General features: G+C 34.5%; 1 protein-coding gene across 1 annotated transcript; it reads right to left on the reverse strand.

The window, feature by feature from the left end:
• Positions 1-6,100: 6,100 nt before the first annotated feature.
• LOC100878339 (organic cation transporter protein) lies at positions 6,101-27,773 on the reverse strand. Its single transcript, XM_003703882.3, has 8 exons — positions 27,162-27,773; positions 19,492-19,675; positions 18,083-18,341; positions 12,377-12,675; positions 11,809-11,921; positions 11,218-11,432; positions 9,359-9,707; positions 6,101-8,570 (listed from the first exon to the last, which is right to left on the reverse strand). Exons 1-8 carry the CDS (start codon positions 27,458-27,460, stop codon positions 8,393-8,395), a joined length of 1,896 nt encoding a protein of 631 aa, XP_003703930.1. The 5' UTR covers positions 27,461-27,773; the 3' UTR covers positions 6,101-8,392.
• Between the last annotated feature and the right edge of the window lie 102 nt (positions 27,774-27,875).

Genomic DNA, 27,875 nt, shown 5'->3' on the forward strand with positions numbered 1-27,875 from the left:
ACATAAAATTTTGTAAAGTAACATTGAAAATTCTTTTAAAATAAAAATAATTTTATGTAGTCTCTATAATTGTTACAGCGTGTCCTAAACATCCTGCAGCCCCCACAATAAAATTACACATACATGTAATTAACGCAAATAACACATCCTTGTTATTAAGAATATTTAAAAATATTCTTAATAAGGTTTAAGAACATAACTCTTTCGTTTTTATTTGGTCAAGGAAGAAGCGGTCGAAGGTCACGTTTCCATTGTTTGAAAAGGAACCCAAACGTTTCGTAACGATCCGCACGATTAATCCGTCGGGGAGTTAAAAGTCGATTTAAGTTCAAGAACGAGTTTGAAATTCAACATTAATTACAACGTTCACTGGATGAGGCAAGTTTAACGGTCACTGACATTGATAATAGCAAAGACATAGTTATGGCTCTGTTACCAAGTATCGTATCATTTAAACGGGTTTCGTCTGACCCGATCTGGCACCGTTCCTAATCCACGCTCGCTAGAAAGGACGCACATGTGTATACATATAAGCACGCATGTATGTACGGAGCAACGGTATATATGTTGTTATAACGTTCCGTAACGGTCTATAAATAATTTCTCAGTCGTTCTAATTAAAGGCCGCAACTATTTCCGGAAAAATCTGCGGAGAGTACGATAAATTCGGTCGAGGAAAATGTGCGGGGAAAAACTTGGAACGTTGATTAGTGGAATATCGGGAGAGTAATTATGGAGATATTTGTTTATGAAGACGTTAATTTGTGTTGAGACATTTGTATCTTTTGAAATATGTTACTGTGTCTATAAATCTTGCATATTCTAACCTAACCTAAACTTGAATATCCTAACTGAATCTAACCTTCAATATAAGCTAACCTAACCTTAAATATTCGTACATCTTACACATTTCTGTAAGACACATCTTTAGATCTCAAACAGTTCTGCATGTTTATAAATCTTGAATATTTTAACCTAACCTAAACTTGAATATCTTAACCCAACCTAACCTTAAATATAAGCTAACCTAACCTTAAATATTCATAGATCTTAAACATATTTGTAAGACACATCATTAGATCTCAAACATTTCTGCATGTCTATAAATCTTGAATATTTTAACCTAACCTAAACTTGAATATCGTAACCGAACCTAACCTTGAATATAAACTGACCTAACCTTAAATATTCGTATATCTTAAACGTATTTGTAAGACACATCTTTAGACCTCAAACATTTATGTACCTTAAATATTTAGGGATCTTAAACATTTTAGTAACTTAACTACCTATTAATCTTAAATATCTTTGTAACATAAATATCCTTAAATTTTAAACATTTTTGTAATCTTAATATCCCTAGATCTTAAAATTTTACGTAACCTAAATATCATTTAATCTGTAACAATTTTATAACTTAAATATCCTCAGACATTAAACATTTTTGTAACCTAAATATCCCTAGATCTTAAACATTTTGATAATTTAATAACCTATTAATCTTAAATATCTTTGCAACTTAAATATCCTTAAATTTTAAACATCTCTGTTACCTAAATATCCCTAGATCTTAAAATCTTGCTCAACCTAAACATCCCTTAATTTTAAACATCTTTATAATTTAAATATCTAAAAATTGTAAACATCATTCTAACCTAAATATCCTCAAATCCAAAGTATGCCTAAATCTTAAATACCGTTAAAACCTTAATATTCCTAGATATCAACATACTGTAAATATTCGTAAATACTCGTAACATAACAGAAATATTTATTGTATTAATTTTGTCTTCACGTACGAGTATCAGTCTTTTATATTCCTATAGAATTGATCGTAACACGATAACAATACGCGACCCATTTAAATCCTGTACAAGGACATCTCGTCTACCGTATCTTACCAAACGGAAGAATCTAATTAGAATCTTTTTTTTCATCAAGTCGCGAAGCAAACAAGATTTTCTGTTCGAAGATTACCGTATCAACAAGTAGCAATGATAATGGGTCTATTTCACAACGATCAAAGATAATGCAACTTGTGACACTTGCAACTAGTGCAGAAAGAGTACTAGTTTTACGTCTGAGAATTATGTTTAATTCTGATTTATTTGATTATTCTGGTTTATCTGAGCAACGTAGAGAAGGAAGACTTTCACGAAAGGACTAGAAAACTGACTAAGTCAAAGAAAGAGGAAATAAGGAGATGTGGATTTGGATATTTTGAAATTTGGGGACTTTGGAAATTTGAGGATTTAGGGATTGGGAGAGTGAGAATTTGAGGATTCAGAGATTTGGGAATTTTGGGATTTGGAAAGTGAGAATTTGCGGATTTAGGAATTTGGGAATTTTGGGATTTAGGAAAATGAGAATTTGGGGATTTAGGAATTTGGGAATTTTGGGATTTGGAAAGTGAGAATTTGGGGACTTGGAAATTTGGAAATTTTGGGATTCAAAAAATGAGAATTTGGGAATTTGGAAATTTGGAAATTTTGGGATTTGGAAAGTGAGAATTTGGGGATTTAGGAATTTGGGAATTTTGGGATTTGGAAAGTGAGAATTTGGGGACTTGGAAATTTGGAAATTTTGGGATTCAAAAAATGAGAATTTGGGAATTTGGAAATTTGGAAATTTTGGGATTTGGAAAGTGAGAATTTGGGGATTTAGGAATTTGGGAATTTTGGGATTTGGAAAGTGAGAATTTGGGGACTTGGAAATTTGGAAATTTTGGGATTTGGAAAATGAGAATTCGGGGATTTAGGAATTTGGGAATTTTGGGATTTGGAAAGTGAGAATTTGGGGACTTGGAAATTTGGAAATTTTGGGATTTGGAAAGTGAGAATTTGGGGATTTAGGAATTTGGGAATTTTGGGATTTGGAAAGTGAGAATTTGGGGATGTGGGAATTTAGAAATTTTGGAATTTGAAAGTGAGAATTTGGGGAGCTGGGAATTTGGAAATTGTGGAATTTGAAAAGTGAGAATTTGGGAACTTAGAAATTTGGAAATTTTGGGATTCAAAAAATGAGAATTTGGGGATTTGAAAATTTGGAAATTTTGGAATTTGAAAAGTGAGAATTTGGGAATTTAGGAATTTGGAAATTTGAGAAGTTTGATCTTGTAAAATTTTAGCCTAGAATTTTGAGAATTCAGAAACTCCACAAATTTTGAAATAAACAATTTGAAGCTCTGTCTCCTGAACAAGTTGACCTTACAAATCTAAAAATACAAGGATTAAGGATTAGGAACATAACTCTTATCCTTAAGAAATTATCCTCAAAGTCACAGGAGAAAATAAAACCGCGTGACTTTTCAAAGAGGAAGACACGAGAAGACTACAAAGCTGACCAACTCACAGAAACAGCAAATAAAACCGCGTGACTTTTCAAAGAATTACCATGGAACCGAATTTATTCAATAGATCGTGATGACGATGTTTATTCTCGGATAAGGGATCGATTCCCCTGCGATCCCAGTGGATTCTGTTTCATTACATATTCATGACACGAACGCTGTGAAATACGTCCATCTTTCAAGAACAAAGTGTTACATAAAACAGAAGCGGACACGAGTTCCTTTGTTTTTAATGTACAGGGTAACCGTTCGGCCTCCGCGAGGCTAGGCGAAAGTATTTACCTTTCTTTTCTTCACCTTCTCTTTTTCTCCCGTGTCATGGTGTGCACTCGCCACGACGACGATGCAACGCGAAACCTGCGGATTCCATTCGTATTACTCGTCGGTAATCCATCAAGGCAGGCGGGATCGTTAATCCTTTCGAGGATCCGGTGTCGCAGCCATCCGAAGCATTTCGACGACGTTGTTGAACAATGAGTGATGGAAGAAAATATTGCGTTTCGATTAGGGTTATGTGAATCCGGATGCATTCGGACATTAGAGTTGTTATAAATGCTATTCGAGGATGTTGGTCTTTGAAACTTTTAATTTTGACAAACTCAAAATATGTGGAACTTAAGGATTTAGAGGATGTTGGAATCTAATGAATATTCTAGGGAATCTAGTCGATGTGGATATATAGGAGATGTAAGGCTATGAAGTTTGTTAGATCTCTAGGGAATTTGAGGTGTCCTAAGGATTTAGGAAATCGAGGGGATATAGGAGGTCTAAAGAATTCAAAAAATCTTGGATTCTAGAGAATTTTGAAAGTCTTAAGAACCTTGACATCTAGGAAATCTTGGAATCTTAGAAACCTTGGAGTTTAGAGAATCATAAAAATCATATAAACCTTGACATCTAGGGAATTTCAGAATCTTAGAAATCTTGGAGTTTAAGGAGTCATATAAATTTTAAGACCCTTAAAGTCTAGGGAATCTTGGAATCTTAGAAACCTTGGAGTTTAGAGAATCATAAAAATCATATAAACCTTGACATCTAGAGAATTTCAGAATCTTAGAAATCTTGGAGTTTAGGGAGTCATATAAATTTTAAGACCCTTAAAATCTAGGGAATCTTGGAATCTTAGAAACCTTGGAGTTTAGAGAATCATAAAAATCATATAAACCTTGACATCTAGGGAATTTCAGAATCTTAGAAATCTTGGAGTTTAGGGAGTCATATAAATTTTAAGACCCTTAAAATCTAGGGAATCTTGGAATCTTAAAAACCTTGAAATCTAGGGAATTTTCGAATGTTAGAAACCTTGAAGATTAGGGAATCATACATATCCTAAAAATCTTGAAACCTATGGAATTTTTGAATCCTAATAATCTTGAAATCAAGGGAGTCTTGTAATCTGAGAAGCCTTGGAATTTAGAGAATCATGAAAATCTCAGGAAGCTTGAAATCTAGGGAATATTGGAATCTTAAGAGCCTTGAAGTCTAGTGAATTTTTTAATCTTTAGAACCTTGAAATCTATGGAATTTTTGTACCTTAAGAATCTTGAAATCTAGGGAGACCTGAAATCTGAGAAACCTTGAAATCTAGGGAATTTTGGAACCTTAAGAGCCTTGAAGTCTAGGGAATCTTGGAACCTTAAGAGCCTTGAAGTCTAGTGAATTTTTTAATCTTTAGAACCTTGAAATCTATGGAATTTTTGTACCTTAAGAATCTTGAAATCTAGGGAGACCTGAAATCTGAGAAACCTTGAAATCTAGGGAATTTTGGAACCTTAAGAACCTTGAAATCTATGGAATTTTTTAACCTTAAGAACCTTGAAATCCAGGAAAGTTTTGAATCTTAAAAATCTCGAAATCTAGGAAACCTTGAAATCTAGGGAATAATAAAAATCTTACAAACCTTGAAATCTAGGGGATCTTAGAAACTAAAGAAGAGAAATAATCACATAAGTAGAATTAAAAGCTCACGAAGATAAGAATATACACATGTGGTCCAATTAATAGTCTCGAATAGACTAATTAGATTCCCCTTCGTTACATATTTATAACAGTATTGATCCGATATTAATGCTAATACACACACACACACCTAATCATTAAAAATGAAACTACGAATAGAAACGATCGGTTTTTCGTGGCGAAGACACGTATCCGAGCTTTCGATTGCGTTACGGTAATATTAATTGGTCATAAAGATAACACTCAATAAAGGTCATGAACTCCAGTCTGTTGAACTTAACATTGAGCGTATGAATGTTATTCTTGGATCTAGTACCCATCGAGATTAATTAATGCATTGTCAACTACTCAATGGAAATGTTTCTTGGAGAAGGGAAAACATGTTGCGAAACGGAGACCTCTGTTTCTTTTTCATCAGCTAAACAAATAGTTTGATATTTTAGCGAAATCTTTGGGAGATCGCAGGTTGAAAGATGGACGACAGGTTTGATAAATGAACGTTACGTAAACTTGGTAGTATATATAATTTATTGAAAATTCTTACGATTACCTTAACACTATCTGTCAACGGTGGTATTAAAAATGATACATGATATTCTAAATAATTTTACAGAAATTGTATTAAAAATTATATTAATAATTTTACAGTAGTTATTACACATCATTTCTTTTTAAAATTATAACTTCCTTTGGAATAATTCAATGAAGTACTGATTTGGAATAATACTGCTCAGATAAATTATTTACATTCACAGTCAAAATTTAATTTTCTTCATCATCAAATACAGGTACTAAATTACAGAAATTTACTTCAAATACTGCAAAAGAGTTACAGGGAATTTGATAGTTACTTTCGAGTAAAAGATTTGCTAACATCCTGTACAATGTAATACTGCGAATACATAAGAGTACTTTCATGCTTTCATTCAGAATAGCTGAATTTTTTAAAAACTTAAAAATAGTTTGACAAGACATAAGTGGAAACTTGTAGGTCTTGAATTTTAAACATGTACCATACGTCGCCGATTTAGAATTCCAACGCGTGAAATTACAATGCTTAGAACTCCAACGCGTGGAATTACAACGCGTGGAATTACAGCGCTTACAATTCCAACGTATGGAATTACCACGCGTAGAATTATAGCGCTTACAATTCCAACGCGTGGAATTACCACGCGTAGAATTACCACGCGTGGAATTATAGCGCTTAGAATTCCAACGCATGGAATTACCACGCGTAGAATTAACACACGTTGAATTATAGCGTTTAGAATTCCAACGCATGGAATTACCACGCGTAGAATAACCACGCGTGGAATTATAGCGCTTAGAATTCCAACGCATGGAATTACCACGCGTAGAATTACCACGCGTGGAATTAGAGCGCTTAGAATTCCAACGCGTGGAATTACCACGCGTAGAATTACCACGCGTGGAATTATAGCGCTTAGAATTCCAACGCATGGAATTACCACGCGTAGAATTACCACGCGTGGAATTATAGCGCTTAGAATTCCAACGCATGGAATTACCACGCGTAGAATTACCACGCGTGGAATTATAGCGCTTAGAATTCCAACGCGTGGAATTACCACGCGTAGAAATACCACGCGTGAAATTATAACGCTTAGAAATACCAGGCGTGGAATTACCACGCGTAGAATTACCACGCGTGGAATTATAGCGCTTAGAATTCCAACGCGTGGAATTACCACGCGTAGAATTACCACGCGTGAAATTATAGCGCTTAGAATTCCAACGCGTGGAATTACCACGCGTAGAATTACTACGCGTGAAATTATAGCGCTTAGAATTCCAACGCGTGGAATTATTACGCATGGAATTATAACGCGTGGAATTACAACGTGTGGAGTTATCACGCGTAAAATTAGACCGCGTAGAATTACCACGCGTGGAATTATCACGCGTGCATACGAACATAATATACAGCAAACTTATCATACTCTATCAAATTTTCTCTGCAAAATCAAAAAATGATATTTTCATAAATCTGAACAATTACAAAAATAATAGTGTATTTGAACTCTAGAACATAATAGTATATGTATAGTATACACATGTACACTATCAGCAACGAAAGGGTTCGAATCATTTTATCAATGATCCACGAGACACTATTAAAATATATACATATGAAAACAGAAACGTAGACGAATACATCGTCAATTTATACCAGTAAGAAGATGATCCTCATCCCTATTCATAATATCGATTATTCGAGTCGATAGAAAACAGGTGTTGGAAAGATTTTTCAGAGGAAATCCAACGATCTTATTACTAGTTGCTTAAGAGTGTTACACGGTGAAATAAATGTCAGTAGCACCGCTTCCTCGAACGCCATGTTCGAGGCTCTTACAGTGACTTTAGCTTCGATCTAGGCATTTTTATAGGTACATATGTACACAAATCATGGAGTATCGCCAGCGTTCGACAAATTATTTCAATTTCTGCAGTTAAACTATTATTTATTATTTATTACAACATTTTTTAACTTTACAGTTTTGGAACTTTGTGAAGTTCAAATTTAACTTGGGCAGATGCACTTTGATCTAGGGAGGTCAGAATGAGGGAATTTGGGAATTTAGAAGGTTGACATTGTCCAAAGTTAGCATTTGAAGTCCTAGAGGTTATAGAATTTGGAGAGTTGAGGATTTAGGGGTTTGAAGTTTGGAAAATTTAGATATTTGCCATTTAGAGATTAAGGGGTTTAAAAATTCAGGAATATGGAGACTTAGGGGCTTGAGATTTGGACATTTCAGGAATTTGATGATTTGAAGACTTAGGATTTCAGGTTTTGAGGATTTAGACTTTCAGAAGTTTGGTACATGGAGACCCAGGCACTTTAGAATTCTATTTAAGAATTTAAGAACTTGAGATTTTGTAGATTCTCAAATTTTACAGTTTGACACTTTGGTACCTCTACCCTTTTGTCTTCAAGACAAATTTGGACAAGTAAATAACAATCGTATAACAAATAACTGGCGAACGCTGACACAACCCTTGTTTGAAAAACTATGAGGATCCTACGACCGAGATCAACTCGACAGATTTTACAGAAGTTCGCTAGAATTTCTCCACCTCGACGACCGAATTTCCGTTTTTCCTCGATCTCACGCTGGATCTTCGTATCATGCTGCTCCTCAAGGGTTCACCACGAAGGGAGGCTCTCATCGAGTTCCTCACGCTGTCTCGAGATATGGATCTGAATATGGCTGGTGGGACCTCTTCATCTTCGTGTTTCCTGAAATTACAAAATTAATTAATTTCAACTTGAAAGACTTATTTCTATTTCATTTCAACTTAAAGACCTCGCTGTACAATTCAAACTTCAACTATAGAATTTTCTTCAAGTTCGAAAATTATCCTTTTACAAATAGATTAACATTCCTGTAATTTATTTTATCTTATATCAATTAATTTTTATGTAACTAGCTGAATCAACTTTTATCTCACTTTTCTTATCCGAGTTTTATGTAACTTTTCTTATCTCAAAATACTTTTTGCACTTGAGTCAATTAACTTTTATTTAATTTTTCTTGTATCTGAGTCAAGTAATTTTCATCTAACTTCTCCTGTCTCAACCTAATTTTTATTTCACTCTTATCTGTATTTAATTCATAAGATAAATATCTGTAAATAAATTTTGTATAATATTTACTATTTGAGTCAACTAATTTTTGTCTGAATTAATTTCTGCATAATTTTACCTACCTTGGTTCATTCATTTTTATCTAACTTAACAAACCTATCAAAACAGTCAAATAAGTTCCACAAGTTTGTTACACATTTTGTTAAAATACTTTTCTTCATATCTTTGTTGATTTTCATCAAAGTAAACAATTAACGAATGCACCATTTTATGTTTAGTCACTTGTTTATTCATTTTTAATTGAAAATAAAAAGCATATAGGTTTACTATTAAATCACCTAACTATCTAACTTTTCCTATCTCTCAATTTATACCTAACTTCTACCCTAATCAATGAAATTTCATACAACTTTTCCAGTTCCAATTAATTGTTATCTTACTTGCTGATGCAAGGAGCATCCCACAGTTTCTGATCCTTCCCAAAGTTCTCCCCATCCTGAAGGGTTTGAGGTAAATCCTTGTCCAGCGTTTCAGGTAGAAACAAAGTGATAAATCCACTCAGTATACCAAGGATACCCAACACCATAAGCGGTAGAATCGATGACACGACGTCGAGATACACCACGAAGGGCGCCAGAATACTTGCTACGTATCCCATTATGTGGATCAGGGCAACACCCTGAGCTCTAACTACTGTTGGCAACACTTCGGCTGCGTATTGAAGGCCGATGTTGTAGGAAATGTTTATCCAGAAACGACCTAGGATTGCCAGGGTCGCCATGTATATATCTGCAAAAGAAGGAGATGATTTTTAGTATTAATTATTTATTTTTGAGTGCGTGAATGTGTGATGAGTAGTTTGGTTGGGAGATGAGGTTAGGGATGAGTGGGTAGAGGACGTGGAAATTTGGAAGATGGAGAATTGGGGATTTGGGGATGAGAGAATTTTGGAAGTTGGGGGATGAGGGAATTTGGAAGTTTGAGAATTTGGGGCTTGAGAAATTTTTGGAGATTTGGATTTGGATATTTTGAAATTTGGGGATGAGGGAATTTGGGGATTTAGGAATTGAGTGAGTGAAAATTTGGGGATTTGGAAATTTGAGGGTTTAGGGATTGGGAAAGTGAGAATTTGGGGATTTGGGAATTTTGAAATTTTGGGATTTGGAAAGTGAGAATTTGGGGATTTGCAAATTTGGGAATTTAGGGATTTGGAAAAATGAGAATTTGGGGATTTGGAAATTTGGGAATTTTGGGATTGGGAGAGTGGGAATTTGGAGATTTGGGAATTTTGAAATTTTGGAATTTAAAGAGTGAGAATTTGGGGATTTGGGAATTTTGAAATTTTTGAATTTGAAGAGTGAGAATTTGGGGATTTAGGAATTTGGAAATTTTGGAATTTGAAGAGTGAGAATTTGGGGATTTAGGAATTTGGAAATTTTGGGATTTGGAAAGTGAGAATTTGGGGATTTGGAAATTTGGGAATTTAGGGATTTGGAAAAATGAGAATTTGGGGATTTGGAAATTTGGGAATTTTGGGATTGGTAGAGTGAGAATTTTGAAATTTTGGAATTTGAAGAGTGAGAATTTGGGGATTTAGGAATTTGGAAATTTTGGAATTTGAAGAGTGAGAATTTGGGGATTTAGGAATTTGGAAATTTTGGGATTTGGAAAGTGAGAATTTGGGGATTTGGAAATTTGGGAATTTAGGGATTTGGAAAAATGAGAATTTGGGGATTTGGAAATTTGGGAATTTTGGGATTGGTAGAGTGAGAATTTTGAAATTTTGGAATTTGAAGAGTGAGAATTTGGGGATTTAGGAATTTGGAAATTTTGGGATTTGGAAAAATGAGAATTTAGGGATTTGGAAATTTGGGAATTTAAGGATTTGGAAAAATGAGAATTTGGAGATTTGGAAATTTGGGAATTTTGGGATTGGGAGAGTGAGAATTTGGGGATTTGGGAATTTGAAAAGTGAGAATTTGGGGATTTAGGAATTTCAAAAGTGCAAATTTGAGGATTTAGGAATTTGGAAATTTTGAGATTCAGAAAGTGTAAATTTAGTTATTTAGCAATTTTTAAATTTGAGAATTTAAAACTTGTAAAATTTTGTTTTAGGATTTTGAAAAGTTAGGAGATTCAGAAATTTACAAATTTTGAAATTTAAAATTTGAAGCTCTATCTCCTGAACAATTTGACCTTACAAATCTAAAAATACAAGAATTCAATCTATCATAAATTTGAAATTCATATTCGTCTGAAAATTTCATTCTCCACCAACAAGAAGATAAAAACTACTAACTGTTGGAAACAGTAGAAGCCCAAATACTGAAAATTCCAGAAATAACGAGAGATCCACAAGCCAGCCATCTTCGACCCCATCGATCAAGGACAATCGTGAGGAAAGTATCTGCAGGAAGCTCGGTGGCTGCTGCGATGGTAAAAGTCATGAACACGTTCAAACCTAAGTTATCGACGTTTCGTACGTGACCGTCGAACACCAAAGAAATCGCCATCCTGGGTACACAAAGAAATTTTATACGATCAGAAGTCACGCTTTGTTTATGAGGATTACATTGTTTGTGGATGAAGAATGTTATAACTTGATATGAAAGAGGAATTTGTTCGTGTAAGGACACGTGGAGAAATTTTTAGATAAATAACGTAATGTGGATCATTCATTTATGTTATCATTCATTTATGATAATGAAAGAATTTTTTATGAAATCAAAGTATAAACTGTCAGTGTAATAAAATATAGAGAAAAGTAGAAGAGTACTTTGTTATATGTGAGTGTACTTTTCTTTTCTTTTCTTTATACGAATTTTATTAATTAATCTTTTGTTTTGCAATTTGTAATTGATTTATAAATAAATAATATAATAATATGTACCACATGACGATGAACAGAATAGTAATTCTTCTCAATCGTGGACTTCTGAATAGATCGAACACAGAGTAGGTTTTGTCCGCTTCCTCTTCCTTGCATATCCTCTCACAGGTGTCCTATTGTATCAGAAATTCAATTTCATTAATCTGATCATTATGACTTTCTTAATAAAGCAAATATTGTTTATAGATTGGCTATAAATATTTTATTATAAACAAGCAAATATTGTTCATGTGATGTATTTCATATACATCACATATGTTGTAACACACACACACACACATGTACATGTATACTCACATGTTACATACATTTTAATATCAGTAATTACAAATTATAAAATAAATAAAATAAACAACTAATTGACACAGTTAGTCTATTAATGATTAACTTTATTAATTAATTCTTAATTAATTAGTTCTAGAATTAAACTAGTTATCAATCTCCAGGTAAAATTTCAAAGAATTAACAACTAGTTCTATGCATTGTACAGCCATTCCTTAATGTCTTGCATTATGCGAAGAGAAACATAAGATACTTTAAGTATATTGTATAAATTGAGCTTATTTACCCGAAAGCGTTTGTAGACGTTGTCAGGCACTTTAGTGCCGTTCATTTTTTCGAATTTGTTGAGGATGTTGATGGCTCTATCTATTTGTCCCTGGCTGACTAACCATCGAGCACTCTCTGGGATCAACCACGGTGCTGCTACTGATAAAACGAGAGGAACAGATGTGGCGATGCAGGTCATTCTCCAATCGGCCAAATAGTAGGCGATCCAAGGAAGAATGCAGGCGGCGAACGTGAAGAATATGGCGATCGACATGTTTGCGACGAAGGTCCGCCATTTTGGTCCCACGTACTCTAATACTGAAATGGAGAAAAATTAATTCAAAAATTAATAAACGAAGAATTTGTCAGATAATTAATAGACGAAGAATTTGTCAGAAAATTAATATATGAAGAATGAATTACAGAATAAATATATAAAGAGTTAATAAAAAAATTAGTAGATGAAGAATAAATTAAAGAATGAATAAAGAACTGATTAGAAAAATTAATAGACGAAGAATGAATTGAAAAATAAATAAGAATAAAATGAATAGCCGGAGAATAAAATAAAAGAATTAATAAAAATAATTTAATAAAAGAAGAATAAATTAAAAATCGAATAAGAACAAAATTAATATCTGAAGAACGAATTAAAAAATTAAATAAAAAATTACTAAATAAAGAAAAATTAATACGAGAAGTCTCACACTAAAAAATTCATAAAAATTGTATAAAAATATTTTATGAAATAATGTATATATCAAAATATTGTGTAAAATTGATAAGTATTTATCAAACAGTTTCGGTGCACTTTCTATAATTCCAACAAGATAATTTCGTTAATTCGAAGCATGAGTGAAGTAACGCAATTTGGAGAAGCAACCAACGATCGTAGTTAAGCCTGCACTTACAGCTAATTAAGGGTGATTGCTGATTAGTAGAAAAAAAGAAAAAGAAGCTCTGTTAAATGAGTAACGTTGTCTCTTCATTAAACGCAATTGCTCCTATTTCCCGACATGCACGAATAGACGTAATTCGTTGGCAATGGATTTCCACATATCAACTATTTCCAGTTGAACAACCGTTGCATAATCGGGTAATTGGCGTTACGCTGACGTTTCTTAATTAGTTGAATTTATTTCGATTTTGTGTATTAAATATCATTGAAAATCTTGGGACAAATTCAAGTACGAAAAATTATTTCTAAATATATTTTTTAAGTGGAAATTAAAAATTGTGTATATTATTGCACTTAAACTGTGTAGTTTAGATAAAAGTTTAAGAACAAAAAATTATTTCAAAATACATCTCCCAGTTGAAAATAAAAAAAATTCATATATTATTAATATAAAATAAACTGTGTATCTTAGAAATAATTTTAAAAACGAAATACATCTCCTCGTTAAAAACTCTAAAACTACATATTACAAACTTAATATTAAAAAATATTAAAGTTAAAAAATGCTGAAAATTCAGAAGTTTTGCTAAAACAAAAGAACACAAGACTTAAAAATAAATTACACTTCACAGCTACAGTAATTTCACGAACACGATAATTAACAGCAAGTTCCGACGCCTCTGCCTCACGAAAGAAAATTAGCAACGCGAAAGAAAAACAAAATATTTCAGAACGTCGCAGATCTCCGTGAACAATTCCCGAGTCTCCGCTAAACGCTCAAATTTGTAAATGTTCCTCGAGTATGCATTGTAACATTTCCACGTTCTTGTCGCTGCATTCTGTGGCTGAAACAGAGCGACAGATTCTTGACCATATATTTAATGCACCGGGTGCACGTGTTTAATAGCCACGGACAGATAGAAATCTGTGGAAACGTTCTACCGTCGCTGTAACTTTATTGTTAACACCTTTGCAGGTGACTGATTTATTTTTGAAATTGCAAATGGCTGTTCACGGATACGTGAGTTCCTTGTAGGTTTAAAAATTCAATAACTGTACTAAAATAAGTACTAATTGGACTAATAATTTGTTACAGAACTACATTCATCACTTTCTTACAAAACTACAACAACCTTGCAATAACTACAGCAATCTTCACATTTCTTAAAATGAGATTAACCTTAAAAATAAAGAATTAATAATTTCTTACAAAACTGCATTCATCGCTTTCTTGCAAAACTACAACCTCGCAATAACTACAACAATCCTCAAATACCATAAAAAGAGTTTAATCCAAAAAATAAAGAATTAATAATTTGTTTTAAAGTACACGTTTTTGCAGTCATCGTGTCCAGCAAAAATGGTTGCAAAACATTTGCTGCAAAGAGAAAACGGGAAACATTTTCTCAGTTCGTTTCATCACTCGTTGAATCAAGGTTTATTGCCTTCAACTTCGAAGCAATCACTTTTCACTAAAGTATTTCTATCGTTCATCACGGATAGGAGATAATTTCTCGTCGTCTGCAACGATGGCCATGATACACCGATAAGACAACAGTATCGGGAATAATAATAATATGTATGTAATTACGATCTTGTCTGCTCGTTGCGTGTTCAACAGGCGTTTGATCGTTGGACACGCGTTAAATGCTGGGTCCTTGACAACCATTTTGAAACGAATTAACGTCCACTTCCTTTTTTCTCTTATAATTCGTGACACGCAATCATAAATCGTTCGGTTTTTAAACGGAAGAGACTTTGTATAGTTGATTCGTTTTGTAGGGGTTGGATTTGGGGGATTTGGGGTTTTGGAGATTTGTAGATTTGGAGATTTGGAGATTTGGGAATTTGGGGGATTTAGGGATTTGGAGATTTGGGGGACTAGGGATTTGGGGTTTTGGAGATTTATAGATTTGGGGATTTATAGATTTAGAGGGTTGGGGGATTAGGGATTTGGGGATTGGAGGATTTGGGGATTTAGGGATTTTGGGATTTGAGAATTTGGGGATTTGGGGATTGGAGGATTTGGGGATTGGAGGATTTGGGGATTTAGGGATTTTGGGATTTGAGAATTTGGGGATTTGGGGATTGGAGGATTTGGGGATTGGAGGATTTGGGGATTTGGGGATTTAGGGATTTTGGGATTTGAGAATTTGGGGATTTAGGGATTTGGGAATTTGGGGATTTAGGGATTTGGAGATTTGGAGATTCAGAAATTTAGGGATTTGCGGATTTGGAAATTTGGGGATTTGGGGATTTGGGGACATGGGGGCATGGGGATTTAGGGATTTGGGGATTTGGGGATTTAGGAATTTAGGGATTTGGGGATTTAGAGATTTAGGGATTTAGGTATATGGAGATTCGGAAATTTGGGAATTTGGGAATTTGGGGATTTGGGGATTTGGGGATTTGGGGATTTGGGGATTTGGAGATTTAGAGATTTAGGGATTTAGGGATTTGGGGACTTGGAGATTCGGACATTTGGGGATTTGGAAATTTGGGGAATTGGGGGATTTAGGAACTTAGGGATTTGAAAATTTAGAGATTTGGGAAATTAGGGATTTAGGGTTTTGGAGATGTGCAGATTTAGGTATTTATGGACTTAGAACTTCGGAGATTTGTGAAATTTAGGAATTCAGAGATTTGGGGTTGTGAGGCTTTGGAAATTTGGAGATTTTGGGATTTGGAGGTCTACAAGTCTAAAAGTCTACAAGTTTAAAAGTCTACAAATCTCCAAGTCTACAAATCTAAAAGTCTACAAGTCTAAAAGTCTATAAGTCTACAAGTCTACAAGTCTACAAGTCTACAAGTCTAAAAGTCTACAAGTCTACAAGTCTACAAGTCTACAAGTTTACAAGTCTACAAGTCTAAAAGTCTACAAGTCTAAAAGTCTACAAGTCTACAAGTCTAAAAGTCTACAAGTCTAAAAGTCTACAAATCTATAAATGTCCAAGTCTACAAGTCTACAAATCTCCAAGTCTATAAATCTCCAAGTCTACAAGTCTACAAGTCTACAAGTCTATAAATCTCCAAGTCTACAAGTCTGCAAGTCTAAAAATCTACAAGTCTAAAAGTCTCCAAGTCTATAAATCTTCAAGTCTATAAATATCCAACTCTATCTCCGTCTACACGTCCACAAGTCTCCAATTTTCACTTTTCTCCTTCACTTTCATTCTACAGCACCTCCATCAGAAGTACATCAAATACTACAAATAAATCTGTAAGGTTTGGCCATGCTATAGACCATACTGTAGAACGACAAAGACCTTCGCAATTGGGAAACAAGATCACAGTACCGGTGCACGAATCTGGTCAACTTGGCCTAGTTTTGAACAATGCAGTAACTTGGGTCCGCCGTGAATTTTTCCAACCTCGACTCAACTCACGGTTGACTTAAGTCACGGTTGACTCGATTTTCACGACAGGAATGCTGTCGGCTCGACAACCACTATAATAAAGAAAACACGCAACAACGTGTCGTTGAACGAATAGAATGTCCTGTTTAACACGTTCACTATCATGGGGGTCGGCAAAGATCAACATCGCAATTTTGATGTAATCACATAACACAACGTGTGGGATAAATGAAAATTTACCATGCAGTTCGATTTTCTAAATTCAAGATCAATTGAGTGCGGTTGTGAGACATTGAACTCCTTTTGATGTCAGGTATGAAAGGAATTAGGACAATTTTTGTGCACGAAATTATAAATACTGTGAGTCATTTAGATAGAAAGTCAAGGTGATCTTGATAGTTTGGTGAGAGGCATTTGTTGATTATTTCGAGTGATAGTTGTATTTGGAAAGAGACTGTGGAACTGTTATTTGAAAGTGAAAGTGAACTTTTTTTTTGAATTATCAAAAGTGGTTGAAAAATCATGGACACCCTACATATACTTTTTGTTAAATTATCAAAAGTGGTTGAAAAATAATGCACACCCTATATGATATACTTTTTATTACATTATCAGAAGTGGTTGAATAATCATGCACACCCTATATATACTTTTTGTTAAATTATTAAAAGTGGTTGAAAAATAATGCACATCCTATATGATATACTTTTTATTACATTATCAGAAGTGGTTGAATAATCATGCACACCCTATATATACTTTTTGTTAAATTATTAAAAGTGGTTGAAAAATAATGCACTCCCCTATATATACTTTTTATTACATTATCAGAAGTGGTTGAAAAATAATGCACACCCCTATATATACTTTTTGTTAAATTATCAAAAGTGGTTGAAAAATCATGCACACCCTGTATAATATACTTTTAGTTAAATTATTAAAGCTAATTGAAAAATAATGCACACCCTATATATACTTTTTGTTAAATTATCAAAAATGGTTGAAAAATAATGCACACCCTATATAATATACTTGTCATTAAATCATTAAAAGTAGTTCATGAATCATGCACAGCTTCTATACACTTTCTGTCAAATTATCAAAAGTAGCAAAAAAATAATGCACACCCTATATATACTTCTTGTTACATAATCAAAAGTAGTAAAAAAATATGTACACCTTGTACGTATTTTTTGTTAAATTATTAAATTTGATAATTCTATATATTTTGTAATTTTAGAACATGAAAGTTCAAAACAAATACTAACGTAAACAAAATGGCCGTCAGGAAGACAGGTACCTAACATCCCCCTTCAAAGTAACTAAAAAATCATGCACATGCCATACACATTTTTTAAAAATACTACCAAGAAAAATAAGAAATTTGTAACACAAAAATCTTGACACTGAAAGAATGTGTTTTTATAAATTAACAAAAATGAAAGAAGCAAAAGAGTTAAAAGATAGTTACCTAATATGTACATCATGGTGAAGCAATTGTCGAAAGCGAATCCAACAAAGAAACGGCATAATGTGAATTGCCAAAAGTTATTACTAAATGCAGTAGCAACTCCTGCTACAAATCCTGTAAGATTTGCGCCGATCAATGCAGGTATTCTGCCATATTGATCGGCTATCCATCCAAAGATCAATCCTCCGAAGATGGCGCCGATGAAGAAGATGCTTTGGGCTATGGTTGGCAACGAATCGTACTCGCATACCCATCCTAACTGCAACAAAGAATCACTTTAAAGGGGTTCTTTGATGAGGAGATAGATTTTGAGAATTTTCAAGAGGGTTTCAAGTTTCTAAATTTGCAAATTTCCAAATCGTTAAATTTACAAATTTCAAATTTCACAATTTCACAATTTATAAATCTTCAGAGTGGGAACTCGTGAAATTATAACATTTCAAATTTAGTGATTTCTACAGGCCCAAATTCTCAAATAGACAAATTTCTAAATGGCCTACTCCTCGAATCTCCAAACTCTCAAATTTCCAAATTTCCAAATGTTCAACTCTTCGAATCCCCAAATTCTCAGATTTCCAAATTTCCAAATGTTCAACTCTTCGAATCCCCAAATTCTCAGATATCCAAATTTCCAAATGTTCAACTCCTCGAATCCCCAAATTCTCAAATTTTCAAATTTGCAAATTTCCAACTCGTCAAATCCCCAAACTTCCAAATATCCAAATTTGCAAATTTCCAAATTATCAAATTTCCAAATTTCCAAATGTCCAACTCCTCGAATCCCCAAATTCTCAAATATCCAAATTTCCAAATGTCCAATTCCTCAAATCCCCAAACTTCCAAATGTCCAACTCCTCAAATCCCAAACTCTCAAATTTCCAAATTTCCAAATGTCCAACTCCTCAAATCCCAAACTCTCAAATTTCCAAATTTCCAAATGTCCAACTCCCCAAATCCCCAAATTCTCAAATATCCAAATTTGCAAATTTCCAAATTATCAAACTTCTAGCTCCTCAAATCCCCAAATCCTCAAGTCCCCAAATCTCCAAATTCCCCAAACTCCTCAAATCTCCAAATCTCTAATTCCTCAAACTCTCAAAATCTCTGCCTCATCCAAATCCCCAATTCCCCAAATCCTCCAAATCTCTAATTCTCCAACCTCCCTAAAATTTCCAAAATTTCCAAAATTCCCAACATCCCCAAAATTCCTAAAATTCCCAAAATCCCCAAAATCCTCAAATCTCCATATCCCTAATTCCCCGAACACCCCAACTACCCATATACCCAAATGTCCACTATATCACCTCCCGGTCCATTACGCAAAGCTGCACATATTTAGCTTTTAATTGATAAGAAGTTGATTAACGATCCACACACGAGCCACGCGATAAATAATTTATAAAACGAACCTCGCTCGCTACGGAGGCGTAAGGGACGTCGGTGTAATTGAATTCCCAACCGTGCTGACAGGATTTAGTTGGCCAGGTTGGATCCGGTGAGCGGCCTCCATTTAACAAGATCTCCGTGTAATTTACATCGTACATACTACATTTCGAATAACCATTACTACCGAACGGTATAGCCAGTGATAATCTAGAAAAAAAGATATGTAAAGAGTTACATTTCATTTTGCTTTAATAACTTTTATATTGACTTTCAAGGTCGACTTCAGTTATCGACTAACTAGTCTACTAGTTTTTATAGTAGACTCTCGTTATATTGCCGTAAGTTCAACCATTACGAAACAAAGTTGCAGTTATTGAAATTAATTTTATGACAAGTCTTATCGTTTCTGAAAAACTCTGCTCGTGTGACGAACTACACGTTGTATATTGTATACCGGCAATATAACGAGAGTGTACTGTATTTAGATCGTGTGGAAGATCGCAATGCATTTGTACGAAAAATACAAACTGATAGTAATTAAGAAAAGTGAATAGCAACATATTTGTTGCATTTCTAACAAAATATTTAAAGGCAATTTTTTTAATGACGCTGTTTTATTTCTTCGACGGTTTGTTTCTTGCGAAAATGTTAAATAATACTGGTTGTTTAATTCAGTCGAATAGTTTTTTATGACGACAGCTCATTTCAGTTGCCGTGATGAATAAGCCAAAATTTTTGGTGATTGTCAAAGTGACGCGATGATTGACGTTGCCGGAAGAATTGTTCGAGAAAAAGAAGAATATTCGCAGCAGAACGATGTTATCAAATCGAGTTCTTATACCGTGGCGATTAATCGCGTGCATCGTCTGACCTTTGCATGAGGAGTGAACGAGCAACGATGGATTGCATTATGCACGCGTACGATGCATTTTTCATCCTGAACTCACCGTGACAAGGTTTTGTAAAAATGTGATAACTCCAAGAAACAGAAGCTCTTTCGTTCCCTTTGTAACATTTTTGAACCACGTAAAAAAGATCGTTGATTAGGTAGAGTAGTTTATATGCTTCTGATTTCAATGACCTTCGTGTGTGTTGTGAAGGTCAATGCTGTGAGCAATTGCGCGTGTGCGATTTTGAGAGATGTGAAATACAATTCGTATTTAGGACTTCAAGTGTGAAATATACTTCACATTTTAGGAAATGCAAAGTACAAGTTTATGCAGTTTTAATAAACATGAGATGCACTTCACGTTTGCAATTTTTAAATATAATGCACTGCATATATGCAAGTTTTCGTGTAAATTGCAATTTATATATGTAATTTAAAAACAGTGTAAATGGCAATTTATATGTATACAATTTTGGAAAATATGAAATGCATTTGTATGCAACTTTTAGTATAAGCTGCACTTTATATATATAATCTAAAAACAATATAAACTGCAATTTATATGTATACAATTTTGGAAAATATGAATTGCATTTGTATGCAATTTTACGTAATTTTTTGTTTGTACCTTAAACATTCATTGGCAGAACTCGCTTAGCGCTAATTAATACTACTCTTATCGCATTTCAACGAGCAAGCGTCCCATAGCTATCATTTCCACCATATCCTTCGCACGTAATCAATAATTTCAAACCAAATGTTAGCGCACAACGTCATTTTTAAACGCAACGTGTTCACGCTCTCATTATTTTCACGAAGGTTCCACGTGAAACGTTGCGCATTTCCTGCTAAATATTCGAACAGCAAACAACACCTGCTGTACAAAGAACTTCGGTACAAAATGAATTTTTACAATGCGCCGATCAACATTTTTGCATCTAATTATTATTTTATTGAGTCTTCATTAAATGGGAATGTTCAAATTCTATTACGTGGAATTGTAATGCGTGAAATACTGACATGTAGAATTATTACGCTTAGATTCTTAATTCGTGGAATTACAACGCTTAGAATTCCAACGCATGGAATTACCAGGTGTGGAATTGTAGCGCTTAGAATTCCAACGCATGGAATTACCACGCGTAGAATTATCACGCGTGGAATTATAGCGCTTAGAATTCCAACGCATGGAATTACCATGCGTGGAATTACCACGCGTGGAATTACAACGCTTAGGATTCCAACGCGTAGAAATACCACGCGTGGAATTATAGCGCTTAGAATTCCAACGCATGGAATTACCACGCGTGGAATTATAGCGCTTAGAATTCCAACGCATGGAATTACCATGCGTGGAATTACCACGCGTGGAATTATAGCGCTTAGAATTCCAACGCATGGAATTACCACGCGTGGAATTATAGCGCTTAGAATTCCAACGCATGGAATTACCACGCGTGGAATTACAACGCTTAGAATTCCAACACTTAGAATTCCAACGCGTAGAATTACCACGCGTAAAAATACCACGCGTGGAATTATAACACGTGAAATTACAACATATAAAATTCCACCGCGAGCAATTATACCAATTAATAAGCGCGAAATTGCAACACACGAACATAGAATTGCAACACAGTTAATAAATTGAAAAGCACATCGATTCGAGTATTATGCATGCAGTGCAGGCTATTAATCTCCGAGTACATTAATCAGTCGTTACCCAAGGAATTGTGTTATTTGAATAATAAAACGCTGTAACTTTACCTCTGTAATTCTTATACCGTAACCGAAGTGCAATCTAGTTACACCTCCGAGTGTTTCGTCACCGCGTGTTTTCGCTAATACACTGTGCCTTTTTAGAGACAGTCTGACCAGAAGCAGGCACAATCTACTGGAAGGTTTCAATAGGAAATACATCGTGAAATCCAAGAACGGTTTTGCGTTGAGAAACCATTCTCGAGGAGAATGTCCGATAGGAGAGTAGAGTTTCATGGAAACTTCGAATGGGACTAATGTACTTCTGTATGCTTGTTGAAAATTAAAATTATTTTTCGTATAATGATTTTACTTGAATTATAATCATATGATTCTTTTTTTACCGACTTCGAAAAAGGAGGAGGTTACTCAATTCGATCAGTATTTTTTTTTTTTTTTTTTCTTTAATCCTTTACATACATATGTCACGTGTGGCTCGACATTACATTTCTCTTGTGTCTTATAAATAATAGAATAAAAGATTTAAATGAAATAAACAGATAAATGGTTAAAGATGTATATTTTAATTTAGTTACTATTTATAATAAATGAAAAATTTGTTGCAATACAACTATGTTATAATACATTTTATTGAGAACCCCTTTTTTAATCTATTTTATAAATTAAATTATTAAGTAAAATTAAGGAGTGCAGGAGTAATCTTGAATAATGTACCTCGGTTAATATCACACGATAATTGAAAGAAAAAATATTCGATGAATTGATGACACGGTACAAAATTTGTTGTGTCAAATTGATTGTGTCATATGGAGATATGAGAAAGGCATTCGAAGTTTGTTCGCATGTTTTGTGATTTTATGTGCGTTTTTACTTGTGCCTAGCTGGTGGTTATTAAGGAAATTGTGTTTAAGAGTTAATGTGCGTGGTAAAATCACTAATTTGTACATTACTGATTTGTGAAATGACTAGGCTGCAAATTATTTGTATGTATTAACAGTGGTTTGTATGTTACTAATGTGTGGTGTCATTAGCTTGTAAATTATAGAATTACTGATTCTGAGATTACTGAAAATTATTTATTATCTTGTTATCAATTATTACCTTGTTATTCGATTACTAATTGAAACCACTGATTTGTCAATTATTATTTTGCAAAATTACTGACCTATAAATTCGTAAAATCTATAATTTCGAAAATTACAAATTTTATGAATAACGCGTGGAATTTGAACGCACGGAATTATCACGCTTGGAATTACGACACGTGGAATTATAGCGCTTAGAATTCCAACGCATGGAGTTATTACGCGTGAAATTATTACCGCGCGGAATTATTACGCGTGGAATTATCACGCGTGGAATTACAATACGTGGAATTCCAACGCGTGGAATTACCACGCATAGAAATACCACGCGTGGAATTACCACACATAGAAATACCACGCGTGGAATTATAGCGCTTAGAATTCCAACGCGTGCAATTACCACGCGTGGAATTATAGCGCTTAGAATTCCAACGCATGGAATTACCACGCGTTGAAATACCACGCGTGGAATTATAGCGCTTAGAATTCCAACGCATGGAATTACCATGCATGGAATTATAGCGCTTAGAATTATCACGCGTGGAATTACAGCGCTTAGAATTCCAACGCGTGGAATTACCACGCGTGGAATTACCACGCGTGGAATTACCACGCGTGAAATTATAGCGTTTAGAATTCCAATGCGTAGAATTACCACGCGTGGAATTATAGCGCTTAGAATTCCAACGCGTGGAACTATTACGCGTGGAATTCCAACGCGTGGAATTACTATGCGTGGAATTAGAACGCGTGTAGTTATTACACGTGGAATTACCACGCGTGGAATTATAACGCGTGGAATTACAACACGTGGAATTATAGCCCTTGGAGTTTCAAAGCATGTAGTTATTTTAAATAAAGTTCTTAAAAGCTAGAAATATACCTTATAACATAACCAAAAAATATTTCATTTTAACAATATGAATTCGTAAGTGTAACTTCGGTAGTTTGCACGATAAGCATTGTACCCGCTAGAATCGCACTAAACAAGGTTCAAGGATGTTTTTATCGACGTCAACCTGTAGTTAATGATAAGGATTCTCAACAGACAGCAAAAAGCAACTTTATCTGTTTATGCAACTTTTCCCGTGTTGACAGTAGATTAACTCTTTGATAACTGCATATTTTTGCGAGATTTATGATACTCGCAATTTTACGCTTCTTCTTTATATCTTCGAAAGGATGATTGTATATGACAGTTCCTTTGCAAAGAAAATTACAACTTGTATTATTTGACAATTTCCATAATAATGTTCTGTCGCCGAAATGTACATAATAAATGAAAGTTACAGATTTACAATCGGAGAAAGGAGTTGAAAGGTGCTGGCAAAAGCGCTGTGTAAGTTTCCATAAAATGTATACTGCACCAAACACATAGTAAAGTAGTCAACTTTATCACGCTGCGTTTATAATTTTCATAATGTACACAACTGAAGTTCGGTAAAATAAACAACTGCCTTTCTTCGCCAAATAACAAAAGCAAAATGAGTCATACAGAAATCATCGATCATAAGTGGTTACTGTGAAAATGCAAAAAAATGAATTGAATTGCGAACATCTAGTAATGCATTCAGTGAGAGAAAAGAGGATATGAATGATCGTCATCAACGTTCGACACGTGTTTTGCAATTTAAAGTAGATAATGATCGTTGTTAATAATTGCGAAATGAAGGTGGTTCTTTGTGAGATATTCGGTCTTTCAAGATGGCGGAGAGTGAACTGAGGAGGAGACGGAATTGAGGATTCAAATGGTTAATTGTGATTTGGATCTCTATTTTTGTGGATTAGTATATGTAGAAATCTATGTATTTGCAAATCTATGTCCCTAGATTCCTATATCGCCAGATTCCTATATTCCCAGTTTTCTATGCCACCAGATTACTCTGTTTGCAAATTCTCATATCCCTAGATTTCTGTATTTACAGATTTCTATATCCCAAAATTCTTATGTCCACAAATTGCTATATCCCCAGATTTCTGTATTCCCAAATTCTCACATCCCTAGATTTCTATATTTCCAAATTTCTATATCCCCAAATTCCCATATCCCCAAATTCCCACATCCCCAAATTCCCACATCCCCAAATTCCCACATCCCCAAATTCCCACATCCCCAATTTCCCATATCCCCAAATTCCTACACTCTTAAATCCCTAAATCCCCAAATTCCTACGTCCCCAAATTCCCATATCCCCAAATTCCCATATCCCCAAATTCTCACATCCCTAGATTCCCATATCCCCAAATTCCCACATCCCCAAATTCCTACACTCCAAAATCCCTAAATCCCCAAATTCCCATATCCCCAAATTCCTACACCCCTAAATTTCTACACTCCCAAATCCCCAAATCCCCAAATTCCTACATCCCCAAAGTCCCATATCCCCAAATTCCCTTATCCCCAAATTCCCACATCCCCAAATTCCCACATCCCCAAATTCCCATATCCCCAAATTCCCACATCCCCAAATTCCTACACTCCCAAATCCCTAAATCCCCAAATTCCTACACCCCTAAATTTTTACACTCCCAAATCCCCAAATCCCTAAATCCCCAAATTCCTACATCTCCAAGTTCCCATACCCCCAAATTCCTACACCCCCAAATTCCTACATCCCCAAATTCCCATATAAATTCGCAAATAAGCACTTCTAATCCCCGAAAAGATCGTCCAGCAACTGGAAAGTTTCTAGACCAGCTATCGATAATTACACGATAATAAGCACCGTTCCGATTCCGAACATTGTGAAAAACGATGATTCACGCCGATCTAACAAGTATTCGCATTAAATGGTTATCTTTCCACATGTCTACGATTATTATGTCATATTCCGATGAGCGAAATATGTAAATTCAGATGATATCTGAACAGCATCTATTTAGATACACTTCCTCGTTTAATAGAACTGTATCAATATCGTCGTTCTAGTGTATTACAAATGTATTATTAGGTACGAAACTTGGCAGATATCGAAATGTAGACTCTGACATTTATCTCGTTTTGTGCCAAATGAATGTTAGGTCAGTTTAGAAGACGCTTCACTACTTATTTTCCTTATTTGTTATTTGTGTGTTTATTAGTTGTTTCTATAGTATCTGTCAAGTCTTCAGTAACCATCGTATCTGGTTATTTGCAGTAACAGACAAAACCTAAGTGATGGAAGTGATAAAAGAGTGTAGACAATATGAAGTTTAATTGAAGTTCATGTTACGAAATAATGAGAAAGGTTTGCCAAGGTATTTAATGACTGTATGTCAGGTAAGACACTTATGTCTTCTATGTATGTTGTATATGTAATGTATGTTATGTATGTAATATATGTTAAGGTATGTAATGTATGTAATATATGTTAAGGTCTGTAATGTATGTAATATATGTTGAGGTATGTAATGTATGTAACGTATGTTATGTACATAATGTATGTAATGTGTGTAATATATGTTGTGTATGTAATGTATGTAATGTACATAATGTATGTAATGTGTGTAATATATGTTGTGTATGTAATGTATGTTATGTGTGTAATGTATGTAATGTATGCAATGTATGTCATGTGTGTAATATATGTAATGTATGTAATGTATGTAATGTATGTAATGTATGTAATGTATGTAATGTATGTAATGTATGTAATGTATGTAATGTATGTAATGTATGTAATGAATGCAATGTATGTAATGTATGTAATGTATGTAATGTATGTAATGTATGTAGTGTATGTAATGTATGTAATGAATGCAATGTATGTCATGTGTGTAATATATGTTATGTATGTAATGTATGTAACATATGTAATGTATGTAATGTATGTAATGTATGTAATGTATGTAATGTATGTATCATATGTAATGTATGTAACATATGTAATGTATGTAATGTATGTATCATATGTAATGTATGTAATATATATATCATGTAATGTATGTAATGTATATTATATATGTAAATAAATATCTTCTCCACTTTGCAAGACAAAACGCTACAACAGAAATCACGCACCTTTCATCGACAGTGAGGTTCTCCAGCTCCGGCACCAAACACCAGTACCCATCCGGTACAATCGTGATGAATATCTGCGAGAAGTATACCCACGCGACGAAAGAAGCAAACGGTATCATCAGCAAGAACAGAATCTTCTGGTAAAGTCCAAATTCACCAACATAAGGCAACAACTCGTCAAAATCTAAGTCCATGCTTTCCTCCTTGTCGTTCTTAGACACACGCGTTTCCACATTTCGACAATCCTTCTGTGCATCCTCCGGATCAACAGGTACATCAAATTTCTTCTGTGGCGACATTTTTACTGGAACCTTGCTACTCAAAGGACCATCCTCAGAACACCTCGTAGACTTTCACGTCCCTGATAGCATACTTCCGGTTTCTGCTCCTTACCGCTGTTTAAATGTTCACGATTTTAAATGTCGAAGTAAAGTCGTTCAGGACATCGAAAAATGGCGGGAAACAACAGTGCACAAATCCTGACCGAAGTGTTCAGAACTGAAACGAACAGTTCTCGTAGCTGGCTATATAACCGACGGTGAGACTTACTCCCTCTCCTTTCCTCCTGAAAGCAGAATTCAATGTTCTGCAAACGGCATTGAACCGAACGCGTCGATTATCTTCGCCATTGGCGACCGGCTAATTTCTTCTCGCGCTCTCCCCGAAGACGCGACGCTGACTTTTGTCTACCGCGTCGATAAATGTTGCAGAGAA

The sequence above is a fragment of the Megachile rotundata genome, chromosome 7 (genome assembly GCF_050947335.1).
Source record: "Megachile rotundata isolate GNS110a chromosome 7, iyMegRotu1, whole genome shotgun sequence".
Lineage (NCBI taxonomy): Eukaryota > Metazoa > Arthropoda > Insecta > Hymenoptera > Megachilidae > Megachile > Megachile rotundata.